Raw genomic sequence first — 26,219 nt, 5'->3', positions numbered from 1 at the left:
CTTTGCACCAGACCAACATAACTGAACAAAAACCCAAGCGCTGCTGGCCGGCTTTCGCATCGTTTGCATACTCCCGTGTCATCCTTCTTTTGTGCTTTGTCGTTTGCTTCCCTGTCTCTTTCCCGTTCCCCATCACTCAGCGCCACCACTGCTCCTCGACAGCCCCCCTCGCCTTTACATGTCAACTTCCTTGTCCAAAACTCCCTCGTAAACAAAACCTTGCTGACAGGCTTCAGAAACCCCCTGCCTCCTCCCCATACTAAGTGTTGCTCGAGCGAGCCGCTAGCGAGATTTTTTTTCGCGGAGAAACTGAAGCTGTAGAATTTGTTAGTACCAAGGGAACCTACGATAAAAACCCGAAAACTTTTCATTCATCACACCAGGAAGGTGCAATTTCACGAACAACTTGTACAGGAGAAAGACGGGAAGGAACAACCGGCAACACGCCCGCCAAACCCAAAGCAGAATGTAATGCCGCCAACGGCCAGCTGATGTTTGCCGCTCACAAATACGGGTTGCTCTATTCGAATCAAGCCTCGTCTCATCGTAGCCTTAAACGCCTCGGACATAGAAAGACGACGGACTGTTATGGATAAAGTGATCATATTTCTGCCTCACCAACTGTCAAAAACCGCCTAGGGACTTGTCCCTCCATGTACGAGCTGAGCTCAGCATACAACATACATACCAGTGACCGGTCATGATCTCATCTCGGATACAATCCCCGGACCTAACATCAAATGTGAACGAAGTGTAAACCGTATGTGCTGTGGACGGCATTGACAAGGCTAGCGTTCACATGGCATAGATGAAGGGGTGCTTCAATCATAATATTCGTCCGAAACTTGCAATGGTCCTGGCCATTAGTGCTTCCAGTTTGACACTGGCATTGCCAATTGCGGGAAACGTACGGCATAATTCCGCGTCCTTTGTCGTCTACTCTGGGTACGGAGTTTTGTTGGTGCCATGGAATGTGAAGTCCCGGTAACCAACGGGCTCTGAGTTAGCACGAATAAACGGATAGACATGCCGAGCAAATGCTCAAGATGTCATCGTTTTGAATGCTCTTCTGTTTTACCTGATACCTTTCATACTTTGATCAAAACACTGATGATTATTGAGTAGTACGATATGGAAGGTGTTCAGGGACGTCAACTTCCACAAATGTCATGGTCAAGAAAGTTTTTGTCATGTTCCCTCTTCCGTCTTGTTACAAGATATCGACTCAAGGAAAATTGAAGCGACTGCCATGAAATGGGGGGAATAACACCATAAGAGAGAGGCGGAGAGAGAGAAGAAAGAAAGAAAGAAAAAAAGAAAGAAAGAAAGAAAGAAAGAAAGAAAGAAAGAAACAATCTAAGAGTCTGATCCGGAATCGGAAGCTTCTTCATTGGAGTTCGAAGGTTCATCATCTAAATTCGAAATTTCTCTATTCTCCATGGCTACTTTCGGTGCCCTGGGAGACAGAGGTGAGGGAGGATGCTAGGCTCTCAACTTCGAAGCTTCTGTTCTCGCTGGTAGTATAGACATTGGAGCTTGACTTTTTGCGGGAGCTGCGTGCGCTAAAGAAGTACTGACATCCAGAAGAAGTCAGCAACGGTCAGATTTCACACAAAGCGGACTACTCAAGGCTCTCAGAATTTCTGTGGTGTTTCTTACCCACATCCTCGAAGTGCTTCAACCTCGTTTGGCTTTGACAGATCTAGGACAACGAGGTCTCTAGATTCCTGGATCATTGGCCATCTGTTCTGTCACATCGCAGCCAGGTACCCCTCACGCATGCCAAGACTTTCCGATAGACAGTGGTCATCCTGAACTTGGCCTGAATGCCCATGATCCAATCATGGGACATGAAATAATACCTGACAGTATCGAGAGCAATGACTGTGGTTGGGTGCGGATATAGGCAGGGTTAGGCCGAGTCTCAACAGGCAAGTGTCGCAGGTGTGGAAGGTTGCTCTGTGCGGGGTGCACATCAATGACAAAAGAGGTTAAGAAATCACAAGGTGCCGTGAACGTTTGTTCTTTTGCTTGCAGTGGTTATTGGGGAAAAGTTGGATCTGCACAAATCGTGGAGGAGCAGAGATAGAACCGGCGCAGGTGGCAGGCAAGTTCACATCACGTGGAGGTCTTCGGCCAGATACACTCCTTCCTCATGGTCATGTTCTTATCACCTGGGGTTCTCCTTCAAATCTTTGGTATCTTCATCATCTAACATTTGGAAGGAACCAAGTGGAAGGCGCCTGCGCGGAGGGCAATGTCTTGATAAGACCGGGTTCTTATCACTCCTTCCGTTTGCTGCCTGCAAAACCACTGCACCGCTGCACCGAGCCACCGACGGCCACAGCTACTCCAATCCGGGCAACTCACCTCCCATCCAAACAAGTAGATGTCGCCAACAATGTTCACATACAGCCCTCTGAGCCGCGAAAAGCGCGAGACTCGTGTCTTCCGATACAGTCCCGCCTGCCAGTCGACCCCCGACAGTATCAGTCTTGAACTTCGCCACGCCTCTCTTGACGATGACGCCCTCCAATATCGTGCGCTGTCCTACGTTTGGGGAGATACAAAGGATAAAGACGATATCGAGGTCAACGGCGAACAGTTTTCTGTCGGCGAGAACCTGCATGCGCTTCTCCAAATGCTTCAGCATCACGGCGTGGAATCCTGGCTCTGGGCCGACGCCATATGCATCCAACAATCCGATGATGATGAAAAGAGCTGGCATGTCCAGAGCATGTGTGACATCTTCAAGAATGCCGAGTTGGTCTATTCCTGGTTGGGTCCTGGTTCTGAGGCTACCGATGTTGCTATGGAGTTCTTTGCGGACTGGGGCCCTCGTGCGTTGGAGGTTGGAGTGATGGAGAAGTTGTGGCCTACAGATATCCCCATGGATGGCTCATTCAGTTCACGCCTCACAGCATCCCTTAATTTGCACAAACTCGAACGGTACTTTCTCCCGGAACCGGTGTTTGAGAAGGGAGGCACGATTGAGGATACTTTGAGCATGGATTCTGAGGGGTATGGTATGGCAAGGTTCTTCTACGACTTGCTCCATGTTGAAGGGCTACGTAGGACGCGTGGAAAATCCGTCTTGAGTGATCTGGAAACTGGTATCATTCAACTACTGACAAATGAGTACTGGCACCGGATATGGATATTTCAGGAAGTGGCCTTGGCCCGGGAAGTACTTCTTATCTGTGGCGGAAAGCTCACACCAATTTCATACTTCGAAGCGGTGCTAGAAGCCCTCTGGAAATTTCGTGGTGGACTTCTCACCCCGTTCTGGGACAAATGCCCACTACGGCGCGGGTTCTGTGAGCGGTTCCCTTCCCATCTTTATCCAAACAAGGCTATGCTCATTCGTCAATTACTCTGCCGCGGAACGAAACTGAGCTTGGGCAACATTCTTGTGGCTTTCTCCAACCAAACCGAACGTCCATGGTATCAGGCGACTGACCCACGCGATATCGTCTACGGTATACTCGGCCTCCTTTCCAACGATGACCGTCGTCCGTTTGGCCATGTCGACTACAAAAACATGACATGGGTTGATCTATTTACTCAGGCCACGCGATCTTTGATTAAGGCGTCTCTCACCTCATCGTTGTTTGCTGACGATGTACTGTATAATATCGGACATTGTCTGCCCCGTCCAAGAGACCAACCAAGCGAGTTACCAAGCTGGGTCCCCGACTGGCGGGATGTAGGTGTGAATGGGCTGCCGCAAAGCTTAGTAGCCATGCGTCTCGCATACCTCGACGCCAGCGATAGCCGCATGGAGAGCTCTTACCATATATTCTGGGGACATGGGAATTCGTCGGCCATCCAGTTGCCCGGGTATCGCGTTGATTTTGTCACCGACGTAATGGCCTATGACTACCAGGCTGAGAATGCTCTTGAAAAGGATCGACCAAGCGACTGGCTGGCACACATTCGTGAATTTACGGGGTTGCCAGTGAGCTCAGATACTTGGAACTTGGAGGGAGAAGACTACGTCTGGCGCTTGGTGATGGATAGCCGCAACGCAAATTTTCTCGGACTATGGCTGAAGGAACCCAAGTACAAGACAGAGGCTGCTTGCTTTATCCGCAGGCTCATGCGCCAGGATTACCCGGATCCTGAGTCACTCCCAGACTTTCTGGTCGAGTACATACAAAGATCCGGAGAGTTGAAGGCATTATCGAAAATCAGGAGCTCGAAACGCACCTTGAAAAGGAAATTATCCAACCCGGATGATGATACTTGCCGTGGTGCGACTACAATTACCGACGGGAAGGCGCAGACGAAAAGTGAATCAGTTGATCCGGAGTGTGTAACGGATAGCATCAGCGAAAGCGACTTGAGATCCTTCATGGACGCGAAAATAAGAGCGTTATTTCGCCGTTCAAGGTCAAAGAATTCCACGTTATTCAAGACGACTAAAGGAATGCTGGGCAACGGGATTGGGGATGTTAGACCTGGAGACATTGTGGTAATTCTGCAAAACGCACACACCCCCTTTATCCTGCGTCCACGCCCGCAAGACGGGGATGAGATTGCGACCGACCGCGGAGGCAGTGGAAGCACCTTCACCTTCGGGGGAGAGGCATGGGTGGACGGTATCATGCATGGGGAGTTCATAGACACTGAACCAGAGGAGGAGGTCTTTGATATCTACTGATTGATACTGGCATCTGTCGTTTTCTTGCTTCATTCTTGAATATCACGCAGTTTTTTACCACAAAGATATCAGGTGCCAGCTTCATGCTTGTGCTTTACGCTTTCAATGCGACAAACAACAGAATTGTGAGTAACGGAACAACCAGGACAGAAAATGTCAGGTTAAAGGAAGGATTCTCCAAAGACCAGACATCATCAAGTAAGTCAATGAGGCAGCCGCCTCCATGACATACCTTCCAGGTTGTAGTTGCCATACCTCAATACCCAGAAGCAAAGCTGAAGTTTCCGGGTGGTCACGATGAAGGTTATCACGTGCCTGCCGTCTCTACAAGCAGGTGCCTGCCTATCGATAAGACACGACAGGACATCCATCATGCCTGCCGCTGTTCGTCCAGTATCTAGACTTACTGTACCTGCATTTCCATGACAGAAATTTCCCTCTTCCCATTTCACTTCGTTCCTTCTCCTCATTTCCTCGTCTTTTCTTCCATCTCTTTCCATCCAACAACCAGTCGCTGTCGCCATGTGTGGACCACCCCATCACCACCAGTCTTCGACAACAAGACGCCCTCCTTGAGATGGGGAGCATAAGTCCCATCCAGTCACTAATGTCCATCCTGTGCAAAGGCATGTTTGGTTCTACCAGCCCCAGTCGATTTTACTCGTTCCATACCAACTGAAACGAAAGACGCCGCTGGATGACCAGTCTCCGGTCTGAGTCTCGCACAGGCAAACTACCAAAAAGTGAGTGGCTGCGCCAGATGCTTCCACTGACTTGGACCTTTCTGCCGTTTTACACTGTGCTGCCTGCACACTGCTGGCATGCCCCGTCTTGAGTTCCTGTCGCGATCCGCGGCTAAAGCGAGCACCAAAACACCAAAAAAAAGATCGCAAAAACATACAACACCTGGGATTCGCTGGTCGTCACCGACCCAACTACTAGTCAGGCGATATGGTAGCTTATGTATGGGAGTCGGAAGGATATGAACCGGGTCTTTTAATCACGTGGTAGGGTCAAAAAACTGAACAACCTCCTCCCGTATCCATATCGTTCGGATGGAGGCATTACGGTGGGTGGGGAGCCGGCGCTAAAATGATGAATATAACTGGGCAGATTAGAGAAAAGTTGACCGTCCTGACACTGTGGCGACACTGTAGCTAGCCCCGTTAACGTTTGTCAAAGCGCAATCCGTAGTATGAGTATACTAGCACAATTCTCAGTCGCGGCCGTACAAGCTCCTCTTTTGGACTTCAACGAAAGCATTTCTTTGGCAGTATGAACAGCTGCTTTCTGTCTTACTGTCAGTGCGATCGCCGCTTGGCGTCGGTTCCATGCGCCCACAGGTCCCAAAGGAAATGAAAAGTAAGGCATCAATGCATTGTCCGCTCAAGGACACTGGTTATCGCAACGCCTTGGTTGTTGACAGCACTGGCAGCCTAGGCTCTACTGCAATTTGCAGGTTCCACTCGGATTTACAGCCCTACCCGCGCCACGGCTTCATAAGTGGTGCAAGCTACCAGGCCGCTGCTGGTACACTATTGCCAACCCTGTAGACCCCGTGACAGAAAGCCACGACCCTCGCCCAAGTCGAGTTATTGATTGGCGCCTTGAAGTCTCTAGGTCCAGAATGCCCGGCCTCTAGAAAAGAAATGTCCTTTGGGTGATTGGCCTGTAATTGGGAGGAAGCCGCCAGCCATCTCGCACTTGGTGACAACACAGAGAGTCTCATGCTCCATCATAGCCTCAAGAAAACATAGGGCTCTAGTTTGTTTTCCTTATTGTGTCCTTAGTGGCAGGATAGAGAAATTCCCGGCACTTCCCTAAACTCAATCCATTGATCATCAACCATAGCATTCGCCACCTCCAAGACAACACGATCATCCTCGAGTGCCTCATCTACCTCAGTTAAGACGTTCCTTCCCCAACGCTACGATGCTTCGACGACTGCGCTCGCGGTTCCAGACGCGTCTCAAGCGATACGGAAATGCGCAGGATCGGGAAGGTTCTACGGACCAAGAGCAGTCTCGCCCTGCACCTCTGCAAAAAATCTTCGCCGCCACCTCTATATCCGCGTCCCGGCTCCCAGCCGCTTCGGCTACCGGCTCCACTGACATAGAGACGTTCGCCGGCGCGGATAATACCACTACCCGCCTCCCAGCCGCTCCAGCTACTAGTTCCGCCAACATAGAGACGCCCACCAATGCAGATGACATTACTACCAGCTTACCCGTACGACTCTGGGACCGTGCCTACAATGACCTCAAACAAGAAGAGGCCAGATTGGTGGACGTATACGAGAAGATACTGTCCCGACAGCTGCAGGCTAGCCCCGACTTAACAGTGCCCGAATCCCAGCCGAACATCATTGCCCAAAACAACTCGGACAGGCGCCGTCAAATGAATCAGCTTATCAATGCTGGCCTAGCTAAGACTGAGAAGGAAGCTAAGGTGAAAGAAAGCCTTGGTATAGCCATGGATATTGTTCTATCCGCAAAGAACATTATAAATGCGGCAACCCAGGCCGTGCCCCAAGCCGCGCTCGCCTGGACTGGCATTTGTATTGCTTTAGAGGTACGTCTATTTAGAGCGCGATACTTCACATACTAACTTCTATAGATGTTTATCAATCCTGTAACCGCGACCGAAGCCAACCGCAAAGGGATCGACTACGTTGTTAAGAGAATGAACTGGTACTGGAACCTGTTGAATATCCTTCTCAAGGATCCTACCGCCCATATCGGCGAACTTTCTAGAGTGAGAGGCGAATTGGAGATCCAAATTATTGACCTCTATAAAGTGCTCCTCTCCTATCAGATTAAGAGTGTTTGTGCTTGCTATCGCAACCGCGGCCTAGCCCTTCTCCGGGATATAGTCAAGATTGACGACTGGAATGCTGACTTGGGGGCTATCCAAAACGCCGAAAAGTGCTTCCGAGACGACACCCAGACATACACTGCTCAGCAAGTGACGTCTCATCTTAACCAGCTCGTTATACAGCACATGTCAGAGAAGGACCAGCAATGCCTGAAGCACTTGCGCCTTACCGATCCTCGCGATGATAAAGTCCGCATCGAACGGACCAAAGGCGGCCTTTTGCAGGACTCGTATCGTTGGGTCCTCAATAACGCTGACTTTCAACAATGGCGTGATGACCCACAGCACCGACTGCTCTGGATCAAGGGCGACCCCGGCAAAGGGAAGACTATGTTGCTGTGCGGCATCATCAATGAGCTAGATCAAGACAATACTGCCAACGCGCGCCACTGCAATGTGGCCTACTTCTTCTGCCAAGCTACCGACTCTCGCCTCAACAATGCAACCGCCGTACTGCGCGGCCTAATCTATCTACTTATCGACCAGCAGCCATCTATCCTCTCACACGTGCGGAGTGAGTATGACCGTGCAGGCGAAGGCCTCTTCAAAGATGCAAATACGTGGGACGCCCTGTCGAGAATCTTCACCAACATCCTACGAGACCCAAGCCTCCGAACGACCTACCTAGTCATTGACGCGCTTGACGAGTGCGTTAAAACAGACCTGCCACAGCTTCTCGATTTAATTGCTCAGCAATCATCATCTGGATCTCGAGTCAAGTGGATCGTCTCAAGCCGTAATTGGCCGCAAATTGAGGAACGGTTGAGAAAGCCGCAGATAAAGTGAAGGTTTCCCTGGAGCTAAATGCGGAATCCGTCGCAGCGGCTGTCAATGCATTTATCCTGCACAAGGTGGATGACCTAGCAGGGCTAAAGAAGTATGATCCAAGGACAAAAAAGACCGTTCAGGACTACCTGTGCTCCAATGCGCAAGATACGTTCCTTTGGGTGGCGTTAGTCTGTCAAGCGCTTGAAAAGGTCCAGAAAGGGTTTACTCTAAAAAAGCTACGCATGTTTCCATCTGGGCTGGATGCTCTATATGCGCGGATGAGAGAGGATATGAGCCAGCTCGATGAATCCGATCTTTGCAAGCACCTTCTTGCTATTGTTACAATTGTTCGCCGGCCAATCAGCCTTGAAGAACTAACCACTCTCGCCGACGAACTTGATGACACTTGCGACGATTTCGAGTCTTTAGAAACAACTATAGGGCTTTGTAGTTCATTTCTAACACTACGAGAACGAACCATCTATTTTATCCATCAATCAGCTAAGGACTTTTTACTTGGCAATGCCTCTGATAAAGCTGTCAACCAAGCTTCTCAGGAGGCGTTCAAGTGGATTTTTCCTTCTGGGAAAGAAGATGTGAACTATACCATCTTCTCGAGGTCACTTGATGCCATGTCTGCAACACTGCGACGCGACATATACAGCTTAAGGGCACCGGGATTTCCGAGCGACAAGGTCCAAGTACCGAATCCGGACCCGCTAGCGACGGTGCGGTACTCGTGCGTCTACTGGGTTGATCACTTATGTGACTCGGTTTCTGGCACGAACATAAACCGGAATGATCTTTTACAGGACAACGGGGTTGTCTATACATTCCTCCAGACGAAGTACCTTTACTGGCTGGAAGCTCTAAGTCTACTCCAAGCTATGCCTGCGGGCGTTGTTGCTATTAGAAAGCTCGAGGGCCTACTAGTAAGTATGAGACTAACTCCGCACTAGGAACTTGGTCTAACTAAAGATATAGAGAGGTAATGATCAGTCGCAGTTATCAAAGCTTGTTTGGGATGCTTACCGGTTTGCTCTGTCTTATAAGTCAATAATAGAGCAAGCTCCACTTCAAGCATATATATCAGCGCTTGTATTTGCTCCAAACGGTAGCTTGATAAAGAGGAATTTCAGGGCAGAAGAACCTGAATGGATTCGAACTAAGCCGGCTGTAGAATTGGATTGGAATGCATGCCTCCAGACCCTAGAAGGCCATAGCGGGCCCGTTCGCTCAGTGGCATTTTCGCCTGATGGCCAGCGGCTTGCGTCCGGGTCGTCGGACAATACGATCAAGATCTGGGATCCGGCGTCGGGGAGCTGCCTCCAGACCCTAGAAGGCCATAGCAGGGTCGTTGCCTCAGTAGCATTCTCGCCTGATGACCAGCGGCTTGCGTCCGGTTCGTGGGACAAAACGATCAAGATCTGGGATCCGGCGTCGGGGAGTTGCCTCCAGACCCTAGAAGGCCATAGTGATCTCGTTGCCTCAGTAGCATTCTCGCCTGATGGCCAGCGGCTTGCGTCCGGTTCGGGGGATAAAACGATCAAGATCTGGGATCCGGTGTCGGAGAACTGCCTCCAAACGATTAATACTAGTACTACGATGACCCATATATCGTTTGACCATACTAATCGCTACCTACGTACCAACGTTGGACGTATTAAAATAGATACAGAAACTACTGAAAGCCAAGTTGTACTAGATAATCCAAAGAGCTATGGCTATGGCTTGGAACAGGGTAGTTCTTGGATTACTTGCAACGGCCAAAACGTACTCTGGCTGCCACCGAATTACCGACCGTCTAGTTGTAGCCTCCAGGGACAGATGATATCCATCGGCAGCTTATCAGGACGGGTTTGGTTTATTGGTTTCTCACAAGATATATAATGTATTCCATATCTTTCTTAATTCTTTTCTCTCTATTTTATTTTTCCAGCGTGGCACCAGAAGAGTCTGGGAGGATAAGCAAATTTATAGGAATTTTGTAAATTCTAGTAACCTCCTACTATTGTCAAGATGACGTATTCCATTACGAAGAAGCAAGACTATTCCATCCCTTGACTCTCCTTTTGCAGGTGCCTGTGTGGTCCAGATGCCACGGGATTAACCCCTGACTGCCCACTCATGGCCAAGGTTGGTATAATGGAGAAGCCTCGATTCTCCTCGATCGGATAAGTGGTCTCTTCCTTGGTAGTGCTTGGATGAGCCAACACACTTGCAGTAGCTTCGTCATAGCTGTCATGGCGGTGCCAGACAGGTGCCAGATCACATGCACGTTCAATCTACCATCCCATCTGCCACTGCATATAAGGATGTCATCTCTTTCGTCCTATGTAGACTAGCTTCCTTTCTTCTTCTTCATCTTTAGTTATTTATCAACAACGTCAGATTATTCGTGTCCCTTATCTCGAGATCTACGTGCGTGACAATAGCTACATGGTCTTCCCTAGTCTAGATGTGGGGGATCGCGGTTTAACATGCGGCTTTATACTACCGACTGGGTGTTGAAGGTACTCCAAGACTGGCTTCACACTAGGTAGTAATTCGGCTCGTATGGGAATGCTATCCCTCTTTCTAGATTAACCATGCTGACTGATGGGAAGAAGCTCAGTCTTGTGAATGGTCGTTACTGCCACTCCGACATCTCCGGTTCAGAATTCCGCCTGCGGCTTTGAACTTGGTTGTGATAACCCAGAACAGGACAGCGAGTTCTACAACTTTACGCCCCCGCCGCTGGAGGATAAAGTGAGGAACACTTGTGATCTATTGCGCGGTGGAGTCTGCTATAGGCCTAGGTTCTTGGGTTCTAGTCGGATTCGCCTGCCCAAATATCTCGGGTTCTTACGCTTCGTTGTTACGAACTTAAGCGAGCAGCCTCGCTAAAGGACGAACAGTGTAACCCCAAACGAGGATTGAATCAGAAGGCGCACAGGGGATGCTCACTATGGGAAGGTGCTCACCAGTGAACAGGTGCTCACGGTGAGCAGACACTCGCGAGTGAGCAGACACTCAAAATGAATAAACAGGGACCAAGGCATTCAAGGCATTCGAGGTATAAAGGGACGACTGGAGAACTCGGATTGTCAGATAGTTCGACAGTAGTCAACAGATCCTTATCATTGAGACTAGTATAACGCTACCATACTTGTTGTGAACCTTTTGGCTTCACCGAACGTCTTCTGGTAGCATCAACCTTCAGCTATCCCACTTGGGCAGATCAGACTGCCGTTCGTCACATTCGTAGTGTCAGCGGGGACGTTTTAATCGCGAGAAGGGCGGCCCCCAATCCATCGTCCTACGAGCGTAGCTGAGGAATGTTGCAGTAAGGGCAAAGGGAATAATAGTTGAGTATTTCTAATCATCGGCCTGGATTTTGTATCGGCTGTCGATGCGCTGAAGTTGAAGGATGCAGCTTCACCCAAGTGTGTGACGGTGCTGAATGGGCATAACAGGTACAAACGTCCACTCCAAGTTAGTCAAGTTTACCTAAGAAGCTCGTAAAAAAACGAGACATCTAGTCACCGTGTGCTCCCATGGAACTATGGTATCGAAGCTTAATTTAGAATTAACTTTCAATGTGCTAGCCTAGCTCATAGCCTTAGCCGCGCTTGGCGTGAGTGATAGGATGAAAACGCTTCTGGAAACGCCGGCGTTTCTACATCCTTGCCGGGGTATGAAAGGTTAATTTTTGACTTTTGCCGCAGCGTAGCATTTACACAAAAGTGCCCAGCCGCTAACCTCTGTTTTCCTACTTTCTGTAGGATCGACGTACTCGCCCTAACATTCATATCCCGGCAGAGGTGTAGCTGAGCCATCAAAACCCCTGTTAAAAACTACAAAAAATTACTCCCATAGGCAAGCCACCGATATGTCTGCATGTCTATGGGAGTGGGAAGGACAGGAAACGGGTCTTTTAATCACGTGGGAGGGTCAAAAAACTGAACCACCACCTCCCATATCCATATCGTTCGGACGGAGGCATTACGGTGAGTGGGGAGGCGGCGCTAAGAAGATGAATATAATTGGGCGGATTATCCTGACACTGATCTCTCGCTCTTGTCTTGTTGAATCACGGTTTGATGATCCCATTACGACAAACTGATCACGATGGACCTCCTTCATGTACCTGCCTTAACCTACCTCCTTCATCTGCCTGCATTAGCCTACTTTCTTCATCTGCCTGCATCAGCCTACCTCTTCCCCTCCATCCTGGCATGTCATAACCATGGTGGTTAGCTTGCAACACACTGTGGGTGCAGCCGCCAACACCTTTGTAGACGAGTCGATTGGCTGAAAGATGTGCATACGGGGCAGGGCTGCGGAACAGGAAGACGCTGAAGAACCAAACTACGAACAAACAAAGCACTCGCGTCTTTTTCGGGAGTGTCATGGGGCTGGCGCCCGTGGCTGAAATGCCTGGCAGCCTTGCCAGGCGAGTGCTCCACTCTCGCGGCAGGCAACACTGGCCTGTGCGTGCGCACGCCCCTTCTTTAGGACAGCCGGCCAGGCTGCCCAGAGGGCGCTCTTTTCTCCCCTTCTCTCTTCGTAGAACCTTATCGATTCTTTTGGCCAGCATCTGTGTCAACTATGCTGTACCCCTTACAGGGAGAACCACCACTGATTGGTTCCAATGATTCTTTGGCCTTGCTGGGCTCTGCAGCTGCCTAAGTCCGGAGGTTTCCTCCGCTGCCCCCGCAACCTCTCAGATTTCAAAGGTGGAGTCTGGCTATCCTCTATCGAGGTCAGCGGTCCAACCACGTCACCTGATTTTGACCTGATTTCCTTGGCATTACTGGTGGTGGGTGGTTTCGTTAATGGGGTGTGCAGAACCGTAACAGATTTGGTGAGAATCGCACCCATTCCTGTTAGTGATTTGAACATCCCATTCACGGACCTGAGCCAGCTAACTGGGGAACCCAATAGCCAGGGCTGCGAAACAAAGTGGCGGCGGCGGTGAGAGCGACAAGGCAACCACAGCTCTAGGATCAGAAACCAGCAGCCTCCAACACCATTCACAGTATGCACGTGCCCTATTTATAAGCCCGTCTTTTTACTTGTCTGCCTTGACTTAAGTGCATGCCTGAGGAACTAAGCAGATCAAGCCTGTCATCTGTTATACTCTAGCAATGTCAAGGAATGCTAATACTGCACGCAAAGCCCAGAGGCCACCACGCGTATCACAACTACTTCAAGCATGGCTTCAAGCCAAGCACCTCGCCGTCGCTACCCCCATATGCTGGGGGTTGAGTGGACGGACGGTATGGTATGGCTTTAAGCCTGGGTGGGGGCCCGTGTCAACACCCCCGCCCCCTGGCATACTTGCATGGGGCTTGGCTCGAAGCGAGGCTGGAAGCCTTGATATCAAAACAAAGTACCCGAAGTGAACCCTCTGGTTGCCTTTTTGGCATGTCCTCCATTGCAGCATCAAAGCTACATTTGATCCTTGAAAGACGAAAAGTTGATGTGGCACGCTGACATCAGGCTTGATGTAAAGGACATCGCCAATCCAACGAGAGAGAAGAGAATGTGTTGCGCCTTTCTGAGGCAGTGAAATAAGCTTTTGATAGCCGCCATTGTGGAATAATGATTGGTCAACAGAGCTCTCTTGAGGGATGGCTCGACATTATTTCATGCAGGCTACCTTGGCGTTGGTCAGCCGGCCAAGCCCTTTTGGGCCAGACGCCACTTTTACGGCGGCATTGGGCATGAACCTCCGGCTCCGGTGCTGGGGCTCCCTCCTGTAGCTCCGCATCAACACCAAACGTCCTCGGTAGTCGTATGAGCTCTGTGCGGACATTCCATCACTCCCTATGTCTATCAGTACCTACCTTTTGCCTGTAGCACCACGACGACAACCTGCACCCACTCTCGTCCTTGTCGTAACCGGTCCCAGTCTTGCCTCGAACACATTCAGTCTGGAACTTGGCTGTGTATCCAGGTCGCCATGTCATTAAGTCGACCGAATGTGTTCCGGGTTTCTGGCATTCCAGCAAACAGCGATGCCGAAAACTCAATTCAGCAGGATGCAGAAGCGTTTCTCTTCGAGTTCATCCAGGACAAGTTTCAGGATCACGAGCGCGGGCAAATCGAGCCGGACATTCAGATCATACCCTCCTGTACTGTTTCCAGTAACACCGTCAATGCCCTGGTTGAATTTTCACCAACAGAACCCGAGTTCTTGAAGGAGGTCCTCAACAACCGAGAATCCAACTTACGAACTCTGAAGAGGGTGAACGGCAAGAGGATCATTATCTATTTTGATCTGCATTTCGCTGGCCTCACACAACTATACCCCACGCCTCCTGATCAGAGTGTTACTGTCGAGTAAGTCGTGCTCTCACCGCGTCCGGTTCTTTCGGCTTCTAGCTGGGCAAGCGCGTGCTAACGTGGATAAAATCCACACAGTATCATCGCCATTACCGGTCTGGGTGGACACTCATATGGCTCCTGGAGGAGTCGAACTGGCCCCGAGATGTGGCTGCGTGACTTTCTGTTCGAAGATATGCCCCGTTGCCGAACAATGACATACGGATACAGCTCACAGCTCTTGAAACGAGGCGTTGAGAAAGTAGAGGACTACCGACGCCATTTCTTGGAAGAAATCATCATTGCCAGAGACTCGGAGGGGGTGAGAACTTGGAAAACATCTTTCTGAAGCACCTCATGCCACTCTTTCTCGTCCCTGCCACTGACCAAATTATGTTGCAGTTGCGCCAGAGGCCGATCGTGTTCATTTGTTACAGCTTTGGGGGCATCATACTTGCCGAGGTTCGTCATACATACCGTTGAAAAAACTTTTACCATGTACATGGATTGACATGGCACGTATCTGTTACTTCAGGCCCTTGTCCATGCCAAGTTGACCCGTGATACCAATCCGGACATGGAAGCTTTGAGCAAAGCCACCTACGGCATCTTTTTCCTGGGCGTTCCCCATAGGGGACTCTGGGTAGACGACATGCTGGACATGCTTAGAGCTATTCACCCGAATCATCCACGGGAGGAACTTGTGAAGCAGCTCCAAGTGGATTCGCCATCATTGAAGACCCAGCTGGACAGATTCAGGAATCTTTGCCATGACTATGAGTTAGTGAGTTTCTATGAGCTTGGCCCAACAAGGGAGCTTGAGCGGGTAAGTGACAACTGGCGTCTATGAGTACTTGCGAAGCGTAGGGGGTGGCTTTTTCTCATGCGCCATTTCTCGACCCCCAATTGGTTTATTCTCTTGCCCTCTAACCCATCCAAATTTCTCCTCCGCTCATTGCCTTTGTGCAAACATACCTCTCGTCTGTTGTTCTTTCCTCTTTCTTGTCCGTTTTTCTGTTTCTTTGTTGATCCTTGTCTCGTTCTTCTTTATACTTACTCATCCAACACAGGACGTGGCCTCAGGGCGATTTGGAAGAAGCGGCCAGTTTAGAACAGCTGTGACATCCGAATCCGCGATGCTCCAGCTGCCAGACAGCAAAGAGAAGAAGTTCGGCTTTCCCGCTGACCATTCTGACATTGCGAAATTCAGCGAGAGGTACTCCGGTCCTTACAAGATTGCGATTCGTTATCTGAATATCTTCGAGAAGGATTCACAGGAGGTGGTGCGGAGAAGATTTGGGAGCAGTGAACTGCTTCGACCGGAGCAAGCGACATCACAAGCTTGGCATGAAAGTTGGTACGCTCTCTAGGTTTTAATTACAGTTTTACCCCGAGTCTTATATAGATCTTTCCAATTCCACCTGCCGCCGGGTAAGATTACCGCCGCTCGAGCCGAGGGACACCCCGCTGACGTTCTTAGAGCGACTGGAAACCGTCCCCTTCTCCCGCGACCCTGACTTCGTCAACCGCGGAGACGTTCTCGACCAGATCGACCAGCGATGTTCGGAGCCGGCCGGCCGTGTGGCCCTAGTGGGCCTCGGTGGCGTGGGCAAGTCGCAACTGGCTATCGAATACGCGCATCGAACAGCGGCGAAGGACCCTGATAGATGGGTGTTCTGGGTCCATGCCGGCACACAAGTACGCGTCGAGGAAGGGTTGAAGGCGATCGCCGATGCCGTGAAGCTACCAGGCCGGAGGCAGCCGAAGGCCGATGTACCGCAGCTTGTGTATAGCTGGCTGTCGAACGAGCGAAAGCGCCGATGGATCATAATCCTCGACAGCGCCGACAACGTCGACGTGTTCTTCGGCGCTGGCAGTAACCCTGAACGACGTCCGCTAGCTGCCTATCTTCCGCAGAGCCCAAACGGGTCTCTTCTTGTCACAACACGCGATAAGGATCTAGCTTATAGGCTAGTAGGGGGGTACAAGAATATAATCAAGATCGGGCCAATGGTGCAGAGTGATGCTCTGTTGCTCCTGGAGAGGAAATTGAGCTTGCTCTCGGACAAGGATTCAGCAGAGGAGCTTGTACGGGCGCTGGAATACGTTCCACTAGCTATTAGCCAGGCGGCGGCCTACATTCAGAAAAGGTCGCCACGGAGCTCGGTCGAAAAGTATTTGGCCGAGTTCCGCAAGGGCGAAAGCGAGAGAGCCTGGCTTCTAAGTCATGACGAGGGCGAGTTTCGGCGAGAGGGAGGGGCTTCGAGTGCGATCCTTGCGACCTGGCAGATATCCTTCGAACATATCCGCTCTAAGAGAGCTTCGGCGGCAGATCTGCTCTCACTCATGAGCTTCTTCGACCGACAAGGCATTCCGGAGTCGTTACTAAGGCCGCCTCACATGGACGGGGCAATACAGGAGAGGAGATCCGATGTACAACACGATTTGGGATCCAACAATAGCGATGACAAGATAGACAACAACAAGACGGACAACGGATTCGAAGACAATATAACAATACTAACAAACTTTTGTCTCGTAACTGTAAGCGAGAGCGGAGACACGTTCGAGATGCACGGCCTCGTACAGCTGTCGACGAGGATGTGGCTGGAGGCCTGTGGGAGGGAGGAGGAATTTAAGCATCAGTTTGTGTCACGGATAGCCGCGCTGTTCCCACCCGGAGACTACAGTAACTGGGCGACGTGTCAGCGTCTCTTTCCACACGTTGAGAGGGCCGTAGATTACCGACCAGTGGAGAGCAAACTGGAGGAGGCATGGGCAACGCTGTTATACAATGGCGGATGGTATGCAGAATTGCAGGGTAGATATGATGTGGCAGAGCAAATGGCTCGTAAATCGAGGAGAAGCCGCAAGGAAACCCTGGGAAGAGAAGACGAGCGAACATTAGCTAGCACGTCGCTATGTGCAGAAGTGCTTCTGGATAAAGGACTATGGAAGGAGGCCGAGAAGCTGTTTGTGCAGGTGATGGAGACTCGCAAGGCGAAGCTCGGGGCCGATCATCCCTCGACGCTGACGAGCATGGCCAACCTGGCGTCGGCGCTTTGGGGCCAGGGCCGGTGGGACGAGGCCGAGAAGCTGGAGGTGCAGGTGATGGAGACGAGCAAGGCGAAGCTCGGGGCCGATCATCCCTCGACGCTGACGAGCATGAACAACCTGGCGTCGACGCTTTGGAACCAGGGCCGGTGGGACGAGGCCGAGAAGCTGGAGGTGCAGGTGATGGAGACTCGCAAGGCGAAGCTCGGGGCCGATCATCCCAACACGCTGGCGAGCATGAACAACCTGGCGTTGACGTACAGGGACCAGGGCCGGTGGGACGAGGCCGAGAAGCTGAATGTGCAGGTGATGGAGATGAGCAAGGCGAAGCTCGGGGCCGATCATCCCGACACGCTGACGAGCATGGCCAACCTGGCGTTGACGTACATGAACCAGGGCCGGTGGGACGAGGCCGAGAAGCTGGGGGTGCAGGTGATGGAGACTCGCAAGGCGAAGCTCGGGGCCGATCATCCCAACACGCTGGCGAGCATGAACAACCTGGCGTTGACGTACAGGGACCAAGGCCGGTGGGGGGAGGCCGAGAAGCTGGAGGTGCAGGTGATGGAGACGAGCAAGGCGAAGCTCGGGGCCGATCATCCCGACACGCTGACGAGCATGGCCAACCTTGCTTTCGCGTGGAAGAGTCAAGGTCGACATGAAGATGCCCTAGCGTTGATGCAAGACTGCGTGGAGGCGCGGGAGCGAGTCCTCGGGCCCGAGCATCCCTATACGCTGTCGTCCTTAACTGCTGTATCGAAATGGAGTAGCTAAGCTCATCTTAATTCTTCTTGCTGTATAGTGTAATCTGAAGGCCTCTATTCGGTTACATGTAAAACTACCGTAAAAGTGTCTACTGGGGGACCGCCATAACGAAGGTACCCGAACATTTAGGGTGATCACTCAAAGCACCTGGTTTATGAATGATGGAAGGCAAGAAGCGAAGTAGCCAAGGTGAAGATGACGGTCAATTGAATCCTATGCTATCTACCCGCCAACACATTACGGCCCTTCCGGGCCTTATCCTTTCCTCCTCTTCGGCTCACTGAATGAGGTACCTGGAGTGACCACCTGCTGCCCGGCATTGCTCGACTGGCTGCCCCGCTCGTCAGGTAGAGAAGCGCAGCTGACATCTGACTGCATCAAGTTCCCCAAATCCTGGGAAAGCCCGGTCGCCTCGGAAAGCGAGCAACTTGAGCCCTCATGTTGGCCTGTTTGATTGCCTCGTTCCTCTGCCGCTTTGCCCAATCCACCCCGTTTCGGTATACAGCGGGTGGAGGCACAAAGTCAGTCGGGCGAGCGATAATCCATTGCGGCTCCCGCCAGAGCAGTCCAAAATCGATTCCAGGAGTGCCAGGAGCCGCAGCTGGCCAACGACGGACAGCAGAATCACGGCCAGAGATATTGATGGTGATGATGGGTACCGTGACCGCTGGGCCATGTGCAAGTTGGAGAGTGTGATTTGGTTGTGTGCCTAGAGCTGAAACTGAGGCTGTAGCTGAAGCCACTGCCTTTGAAGATATGCCAGTCGATGGCGGAAGCGCCGGCCCAAGTTGTGGAAGAGACATCGGTGCAGGCGGCGGCAACATAGCGGGAACGCAGAAAATTCGATTAGCATTGATGGTCACGGTCTTCCCTCTGAAATCGAAATCTGTTCCAGCGTAGATGTATAGGTCCTCGGCGTGAATGACAATGTTTTTCGGCGCTGTACGACCATCTTGGACTACCACGCGGACGGAAGAGACGGTAGAACTGGCGTAAGCTATTGTGGTCGCTGCCTTGGATGCGGGAATCAGTGTCGCGGCTCTGTAAGCAATGTGGTAGGTGGCGGTGGCATTTTGTATGGTCTCTTCGAAGAGCTTGGGCGAAGTGTCTGAAAGTGTTGCTGGCTTCAAGCCCTCGACAGAGCTGCTTTCTCTCCCAGAAGCCATAGTTGACCACGTCCGGGCTCCAAGGGAAGTTGATGAGTTCACGATTGTGCCTGGCGGGAAGAGTGAAACGTCAGAGCCGGACAACAAGATGATGCAGTTCGTGAGAAGTTCTGATCAACTCACATCGAGGACATACAAGAGTGGAAGAGTCTGTTGGACGACGTACTTGCACAGGGTGGTCACGAGAGCGCCTGGATCAAATCGGGCTGTAGTAGTTGCATCGCAGTTACCTGAGCTGAAAAGTGACACGTTCAACCGCTCAACCACTCAAACTCTCTTCAGCCAGCCTCAAGGAGCGAGTTGCGTAATCGATATCTCAGTTTATACAATACGAACTGTCAGCACGCAGCTCTACCCCTCACATGAGCAAGCCATGCTGCATCCGGCTCGTCAGACGCTGCGGGGATAGACACCGGCAGTCAGGTAGCCCTTTCCGATTTTCACCAAAGGTAGGAGTTAATGTAGTCGAGTGGCTCTTTCCTTACCCCACTTTGCTCTTCGGTGCTCCGCGGACACTTCGGTCGTGACTTCCGTATAATTCCACCACTTCTTCGACAAGCTAAAGTACCCAGAAATGGATAGCATACAGAACGGAGATGCTTGAATGCATAGATGTACACAGAGGCAACATTTCCTTCTATCTGGGAGGGAAATCGCCATTGGATAAGAAAGACTGGACTCCTAATATGGCGGCCGTTCGGGCACAATGGAAGGGTAATATACCTGACACGGAGCCAAAAAGCCAAGCGATCGACAAACAGGGAATTCTATATCGCTCGATTCCTTCCTGTTCAGCCAGGCCACCTCCACCTTAAATACCTAGTCTATATCCGCCCTGTCGTCGATATGTCCTGCTCTAGTTCAACGCCTGTGCCCCGTACAACGACTCGAACTCCTTGCTGAACGGCTGGTCGATATACCCAACCGGCGACTTGGCCAGATAGAACGTATCCCTGTTATACTGGTTCAACTCGATGCCCTCCTTGATCCTAAACGCCAGGTCCGGTGTCGAGATGAAGTGTCGCCCGAACGTAGCAACCACGTCCTTCTCCCTGAACTCGTGCTCAACCAAATGCTTCGCCGTCTCGGCCGTAAGCCCGCCGGCGATCAGTAACGGCCGATCCCACAGCTTCGCCGCAAAAGCCAAGCTCTCCTCATCCTCCCCGAACTGAACATCCACATTCCCGGCAACTCGCGATTGTGTAAGATGCAGGTACGCCAGTCCAAACCCGCTGATCTTCCGAATCACATCCTCAAACTGCGGCACCGGATCCTTCATCTTCATCCCCTGGAACGTGCTGAACGGACTGAGCCGGATGCCCGTCCTCTCGGCGCCAACAGCCTCCACCACAGCCTTGACCACCTCGAGCGCGAACCGCGACCGATTCTCTACGCTGCCACCGTATTCATCCGTCCGCTGGTTGCACCTGTCCTGAAGGAACTGATCAATCAGGTACCCGTTCGCGCCATGGATTTCGACGCCATCGAACCCAGCCTCAATTGCGTTCTTCGCCGCGGCCGCATACTCTGCCACCCGCTCCCTGACCTCGGCCACCGTCATCTCCTCGGGCACTGGAGCCCCTTCCTCCATGGGCACGGCACTCGAGCTCTTGAGCTTGAACCCCCCCTCCTTAGCCAGCACCTCGGGGTTAGCAGCCCGCCCGAGCGACCACAACTGACAAAAAATGAAGCTGCCTTTGGCGTGCACGGCGTCGGTGATCTTCTTCCAGGCGGCGATCTGCGCGGCGTTGTAAATACCCGGGACGTTGGCGTAGCCGCCTGCCGCGGGGGAGATGAAGGTTGCTTCAGTGACGAGCAGGGTGCCCGGGACGGAGGCACGTTGCGAGTAGTAGGTGGCCATGAGCGGGACGATGGGGACGTGCTCGTCGTCAGAGCGGAAACGGGTCAGGGGGGCCATGGCAAGACGGTGGGCAAGGGTGATTCTGGGGGTGAGTTTGAGTGGCTGGAAGAGCCGGGACTCAGCAGCGGCGGCCATTGTGGATAGTGTTTCTTCGTGGTTCCAGGGGTTGTTGACTGGGAGTTTTTAACGGCTCTATCTAGAGAAGAGGGTTTGGGTATAACGAGTGAGGTTGTAATGTGTAGTCTCTGAGAGATGAGAACAAGTGTGCTTGAGGTAAGTATCTGAGAATTTTCATGGAGAGTCGTATACCAGAGATGGGTTCCCTCTATATACTCTATCAGTGTCTGCACGAAACCGGTGGAGTGGAAAGGGGTTGTACCATCGGTACTATAGGCTCCACCACGATTTCAAATCAACAACACATCGGACATTCTTCGCTTCTCTATATCCGGGTATTCCCCACCAACGGCATAAACTTTTCCCTCCCTTCCATCCCTTCTTCTGTAGGAAGGCGTACGCGGTCTCCCCAGTCACAGGCGAGGCGGCTACGCGGGAGAATCTCTCCCTTGCTATCGGCATATATTGGCAACGATTTATTGCCAGAATACAGACCTCCCACTTCTTTTCGTGGACTTGCACAAGGAAGGCTTGGCGCCAGACACTCTGGCAACAGCACATTGACAATGGAGGCACCGCTGACAACCTTACCGGGTTCCTACGGGACGAAGGGATAGAAGTTGGCCAAAGCCACGAGATCCAGGAGGTTACGGCGGATTTGGACAGGCTGGTCCATCGGGTTAGACGGCGGGAGGAAGCCGTGCGGGACGACAACGAGGGAGAGAGCGGAGAGGAGTAGAGTGTTTTTGTTTTTCCCTTTCTTTTGTCTTTTCCTTTGTTCTACAGGTTCCGCCATATACTGGCGGCTCGCTCACTGGGCGTTTCGATTGGAGGTGTTGGGCCGCGTTTACGCTATGGGCAACACGTGATGTACACTGGCAATAGGCCTCGGGTTGCCCTCGGATTAATGGTTTTGGTGGACAGTTAGGGCGCTGCTCCTATTTTTGTACGCTAGATTCACCGATGTGGCACGTCTCATGCCCTACGGGAGGCGGAAGTAGACGTTAAAAATAACAACAACAAAAACAACAACTGGCGGATGGGTCCCGGCACGGCGGGACGTGCACGTGATGTCGTGTCGCGTGCACCGGCCATCTGGGCCCTGGGTTGAAACCCTGGGCGCCAGGCGCGCCTTTGCACGTTTCCCTCTTTTTCTTCTTTATCTTGTGATTCTACTATAGACCTGGAATCAACGTGTTCAGCTTTGTCTCTCGTGACCACGTCGCTCGTGACATTCGGGAAAAGCTGAAAAGCTGAGCCCTACCCGCGCCACGGCCCCATAAGTGGTGCAAGCTACCAGGCCGCTGCTGGTACACTATTGCCAACCCTGTAGACCCCGTGACAGAAAGCCACGACCCTCGCCCAAGTCGAGTTATTGATTGGCGCCTTGAAGTCTCTAGGTCCAGAATGCCCGGCCTCTAGAAAAGAAATGTCCTTTGGGTGATTGGCCTGTAATTGGGAGGAAGCCGCCAGCCATCTCGCACTTGGTGACAACACAGAGAGTCTCATGCTCCATCATAGCCTCAAGAAAACATAGGGCTCTAGTTTGTTTTCCTTATTGTGTCCTTAGTGGCAGGATAGAGAAATTCCCGGCACTTCCCTAAACTCAATCCATTGATCATCAACCATAGCATTCGCCACCTCCAAGACAACACGATCATCCTCGAGTGCCTCATCTACCTCAGTTAAGACGTTCCTTCCCCAACGCTACGATGCTTCGACGACTGCGCTCGCGGTTCCAGACGCGTCTCAAGCGATACGGAAATGCGCAGGATCGGGAAGGTTCTACGGACCAAGAGCAGTCTCGCCCTGCACCTCTGCAAAAAATCTTCGCCGCCACCTCTATATCCGCGTCCCGGCTCCCAGCCGCTTCGGCTACCGGCTCCACTGACATAGAGACGTTCGCCGGCGCGGATAATACCACTACCCGCCTCCCAGCCGCTCCAGCTACTAGTTCCGCCAACATAGAGACGCCCACCAATGCAGATGACATTACTACCAGCTTACCCGTACGACTCTGGGACCGTGCCTACAATGACCTCAAACAAGAAGAGGCCAGATTGGTGGACGTATACGAGAAGATACTGTCCCGACAGCTGCAGGCTAGCCCCGACTTAACAGTGCCCGAATCCCAGCCGAACATCATTGCCCAAAACAACTCGGACAGGCGCCGTCAAATGAATCAGCTTATCAATGCTGGCCTAGCTAAGACTGAGAAAAAAGCTAAGGTGAAAGAAAGCCTTGGTATAGCCATGGATATTGTTCTATCCGCAAAGAACATTATAAATGCGGCAACCCAGGCCGTGCCCCAAGCCGCGCTCGCCTGGACTGGCATTTGTATTGCTTTAGAGGTACGTCTATTTAGAGCGCGATACTTCACATACTAACTTCTATAGATGTTTATCAATCCTGTAACCGCGACCGAAGCCAACCGCAAAGGGATCGACTACGTTGTTAAGAGAATGAACTGGTACTGGAACCTGTTGAATATCCTTCTCAAGGATCCTACCGCCCATATCGGCGAACTTTCTAGAGTGAGAGGCGAATTGGAGATCCAAATTATTGACCTCTATAAAGTGCTCCTCTCCTATCAGATTAAGAGTGTTTGTGCTTGCTATCGCAACCGCGGCCTAGCCCTTCTCCGGGATATAGTCAAGATTGACGACTGGAATGCTGACTTGGGGGCTATCCAAAACGCCGAAAAGTGCTTCCGAGACGACACCCAGACATACACTGCTCAGCAAGTGACGTCTCATCTTAACCAGCTCGTTATACAGCACATGTCAGAGAAGGACCAGCAATGCCTGAAGCACTTGCGCCTTACCGATCCTCGCGATGATAAAGTCCGCATCGAACGGACCAAAGGCGGCCTTTTGCAGGACTCGTATCGTTGGGTCCTCAATAACGCTGACTTTCAACAATGGCGTGATGACCCACAGCACCGACTGCTCTGGATCAAGGGCGACCCCGGCAAAGGGAAGACTATGTTGCTGTGCGGCATCATCAATGAGCTAGATCAAGACAATACTGCCAACGCGCGCCACTGCAATGTGGCCTACTTCTTCTGCCAAGCTACCGACTCTCGCCTCAACAATGCAACCGCCGTACTGCGCGGCCTAATCTATCTACTTATCGACCAGCAGCCATCTATCCTCTCACACGTGCGGAGTGAGTATGACCGTGCAGGCGAAGGCCTCTTCAAAGATGCAAATACGTGGGACGCCCTGTCGAGAATCTTCACCAACATCCTACGAGACCCAAGCCTCCGAACGACCTACCTAGTCATTGACGCGCTTGACGAGTGCGTTAAAACAGACCTGCCACAGCTTCTCGATTTAATTGCTCAGCAATCATCATCTGGATCTCGAGTCAAGTGGATCGTCTCAAGCCGTAATTGGCCGCAAATTGAGGAACGGTTGAGAAAGCCGCAGATAAAGTGAAGGTTTCCCTGGAGCTAAATGCGGAATCCGTCGCAGCGGCTGTCAATGCATTTATCCTGCACAAGGTGGATGACCTAGCAGGGCTAAAGAAGTATGATCCAAGGACAAAAAAGACCGTTCAGGACTACCTGTGCTCCAATGCGCAAGATACGTTCCTTTGGGTGGCGTTAGTCTGTCAAGCGCTTGAAAAGGTCCAGAAAGGGTTTACTCTAAAAAAGCTACGCATGTTTCCATCTGGGCTGGATGCTCTATATGCGCGGATGAGAGAGGATATGAGCCAGCTCGATGAATCCGATCTTTGCAAGCACCTTCTTGCTATTGTTACAATTGTTCGCCGGCCAATCAGCCTTGAAGAACTAACCACTCTCGCCGACGAACTTGATGACACTTGCGACGATTTCGAGTCTTTAGAAACAACTATAGGGCTTTGTAGTTCATTTCTAACACTACGAGAACGAACCATCTATTTTATCCATCAATCAGCTAAGGACTTTTTACTTGGCAATGCCTCTGATAAAGCTGTCAACCAAGCTTCTCAGGAGGCGTTCAAGTGGATTTTTCCTTCTGGGAAAGAAGATGTGAACTATACCATCTTCTCGAGGTCACTTGATGCCATGTCTGCAACACTGCGACGCGACATATACAGCTTAAGGGCACCGGGATTTCCGAGCGACAAGGTCCAAGTACCGAATCCGGACCCGCTAGCGACGGTGCGGTACTCGTGCGTCTACTGGGTTGATCACTTATGTGACTCGGTTTCTGGCACGAACATAAACCGGAATGATCTTTTACAGGACAACGGGGTTGTCTATACATTCCTCCAGACGAAGTACCTTTACTGGCTGGAAGCTCTAAGTCTACTCCAAGCTATGCCTGCGGGCGTTGTTGCTATTAGAAAGCTCGAGGGCCTACTAGTAAGTATGAGACTAACTCCGCACTAGGAACTTGGTCTAACTAAAGATATAGAGAGGTAATGATCAGTCGCAGTTATCAAAGCTTGTTTGGGATGCTTACCGGTTTGCTCTGTCTTATAAGTCAATAATAGAGCAAGCTCCACTTCAAGCATATATATCAGCGCTTGTATTTGCTCCAAACGGTAGCTTGATAAAGAGGAATTTCAGGGCAGAAGAACCTGAATGGATTCGAACTAAGCCGGCTGTAGAATTGGATTGGAATGCATGCCTCCAGACCCTAGAAGGCCATAG

General features: G+C 51.4%; 6 protein-coding genes across 6 annotated transcripts; 3 read left to right on the top strand and 3 right to left on the bottom strand.

The window, feature by feature from the left end:
• Positions 1–2,401: 2,401 nt before the first annotated feature.
• On the top strand, positions 2,402–4,890 carry B0H65DRAFT_431692 (heterokaryon incompatibility protein-domain-containing protein; the record flags this gene model as incomplete). Its single annotated transcript, XM_062824962.1, has 3 exons — positions 2,402–2,968; positions 3,140–4,594; positions 4,714–4,890. 3 exons carry the CDS (start codon positions 2,402–2,404, stop codon positions 4,888–4,890), a joined length of 2,199 nt encoding a protein of 732 aa, XP_062679756.1.
• A 9,362-nt stretch (positions 4,891–14,252) lies between these two features.
• Positions 14,253–15,921, top strand: B0H65DRAFT_408902 (uncharacterized protein; the record flags this gene model as incomplete). Its single annotated transcript, XM_062823824.1, has 5 exons — positions 14,253–14,632; positions 14,714–14,936; positions 15,017–15,076; positions 15,150–15,440; positions 15,685–15,921. Coding segments are annotated over 5 exons (1,191 nt in total), but the record flags the coding sequence as incomplete, so codon positions are not given.
• B0H65DRAFT_529706 (uncharacterized protein) lies at positions 15,684–18,527 on the top strand. The gene is made up of 2 exons (XM_062828913.1): positions 15,684–15,971; positions 16,095–18,527. Exons 1-2 carry the CDS (start codon positions 15,962–15,964, stop codon positions 18,437–18,439), a joined length of 2,355 nt encoding a protein of 784 aa, XP_062679754.1. The 5' UTR covers positions 15,684–15,961; the 3' UTR covers positions 18,440–18,527.
• A 280-nt stretch (positions 18,528–18,807) lies between these two features.
• On the bottom strand, positions 18,808–19,596 carry B0H65DRAFT_551225 (uncharacterized protein; the record flags this gene model as incomplete). The annotated part of the gene is made up of 1 exon (XM_062829796.1): positions 18,808–19,596. One exon carries the CDS (start codon positions 19,594–19,596, stop codon positions 18,808–18,810), a length of 789 nt encoding a protein of 262 aa, XP_062679753.1.
• Positions 19,597–20,022: 426 nt separating this feature from the next.
• On the bottom strand, positions 20,023–22,033 carry B0H65DRAFT_473547 (uncharacterized protein). The gene has a single exon (XM_062827212.1). The coding sequence runs from the start codon at positions 21,590–21,592 to the stop codon at positions 20,453–20,455; it is 1,140 nt and encodes a 379-aa protein (XP_062679752.1). The 5' UTR covers positions 21,593–22,033; the 3' UTR covers positions 20,023–20,452.
• Positions 22,034–23,169: 1,136 nt separating this feature from the next.
• B0H65DRAFT_271516 (uncharacterized protein) lies at positions 23,170–23,768 on the bottom strand. The gene has a single exon (XM_062822752.1). The coding sequence runs from the start codon at positions 23,565–23,567 to the stop codon at positions 23,256–23,258; it is 312 nt and encodes a 103-aa protein (XP_062679751.1). The 5' UTR covers positions 23,568–23,768; the 3' UTR covers positions 23,170–23,255.
• Positions 23,769–26,219: the final 2,451 nt, after the last annotated feature.

The sequence above is a fragment of the Neurospora tetraspora genome (assembly GCF_033439725.1).
Source record: "Neurospora tetraspora strain CBS 560.94 chromosome Unknown B0H65scaffold_6, whole genome shotgun sequence".
In the NCBI taxonomy this organism is placed as follows: domain Eukaryota; kingdom Fungi; phylum Ascomycota; class Sordariomycetes; order Sordariales; family Sordariaceae; genus Neurospora; species Neurospora tetraspora.
Note: the sequence above shows the minus strand (reverse complement) of the source record. Positions and strands in the feature narration are given on the sequence as shown.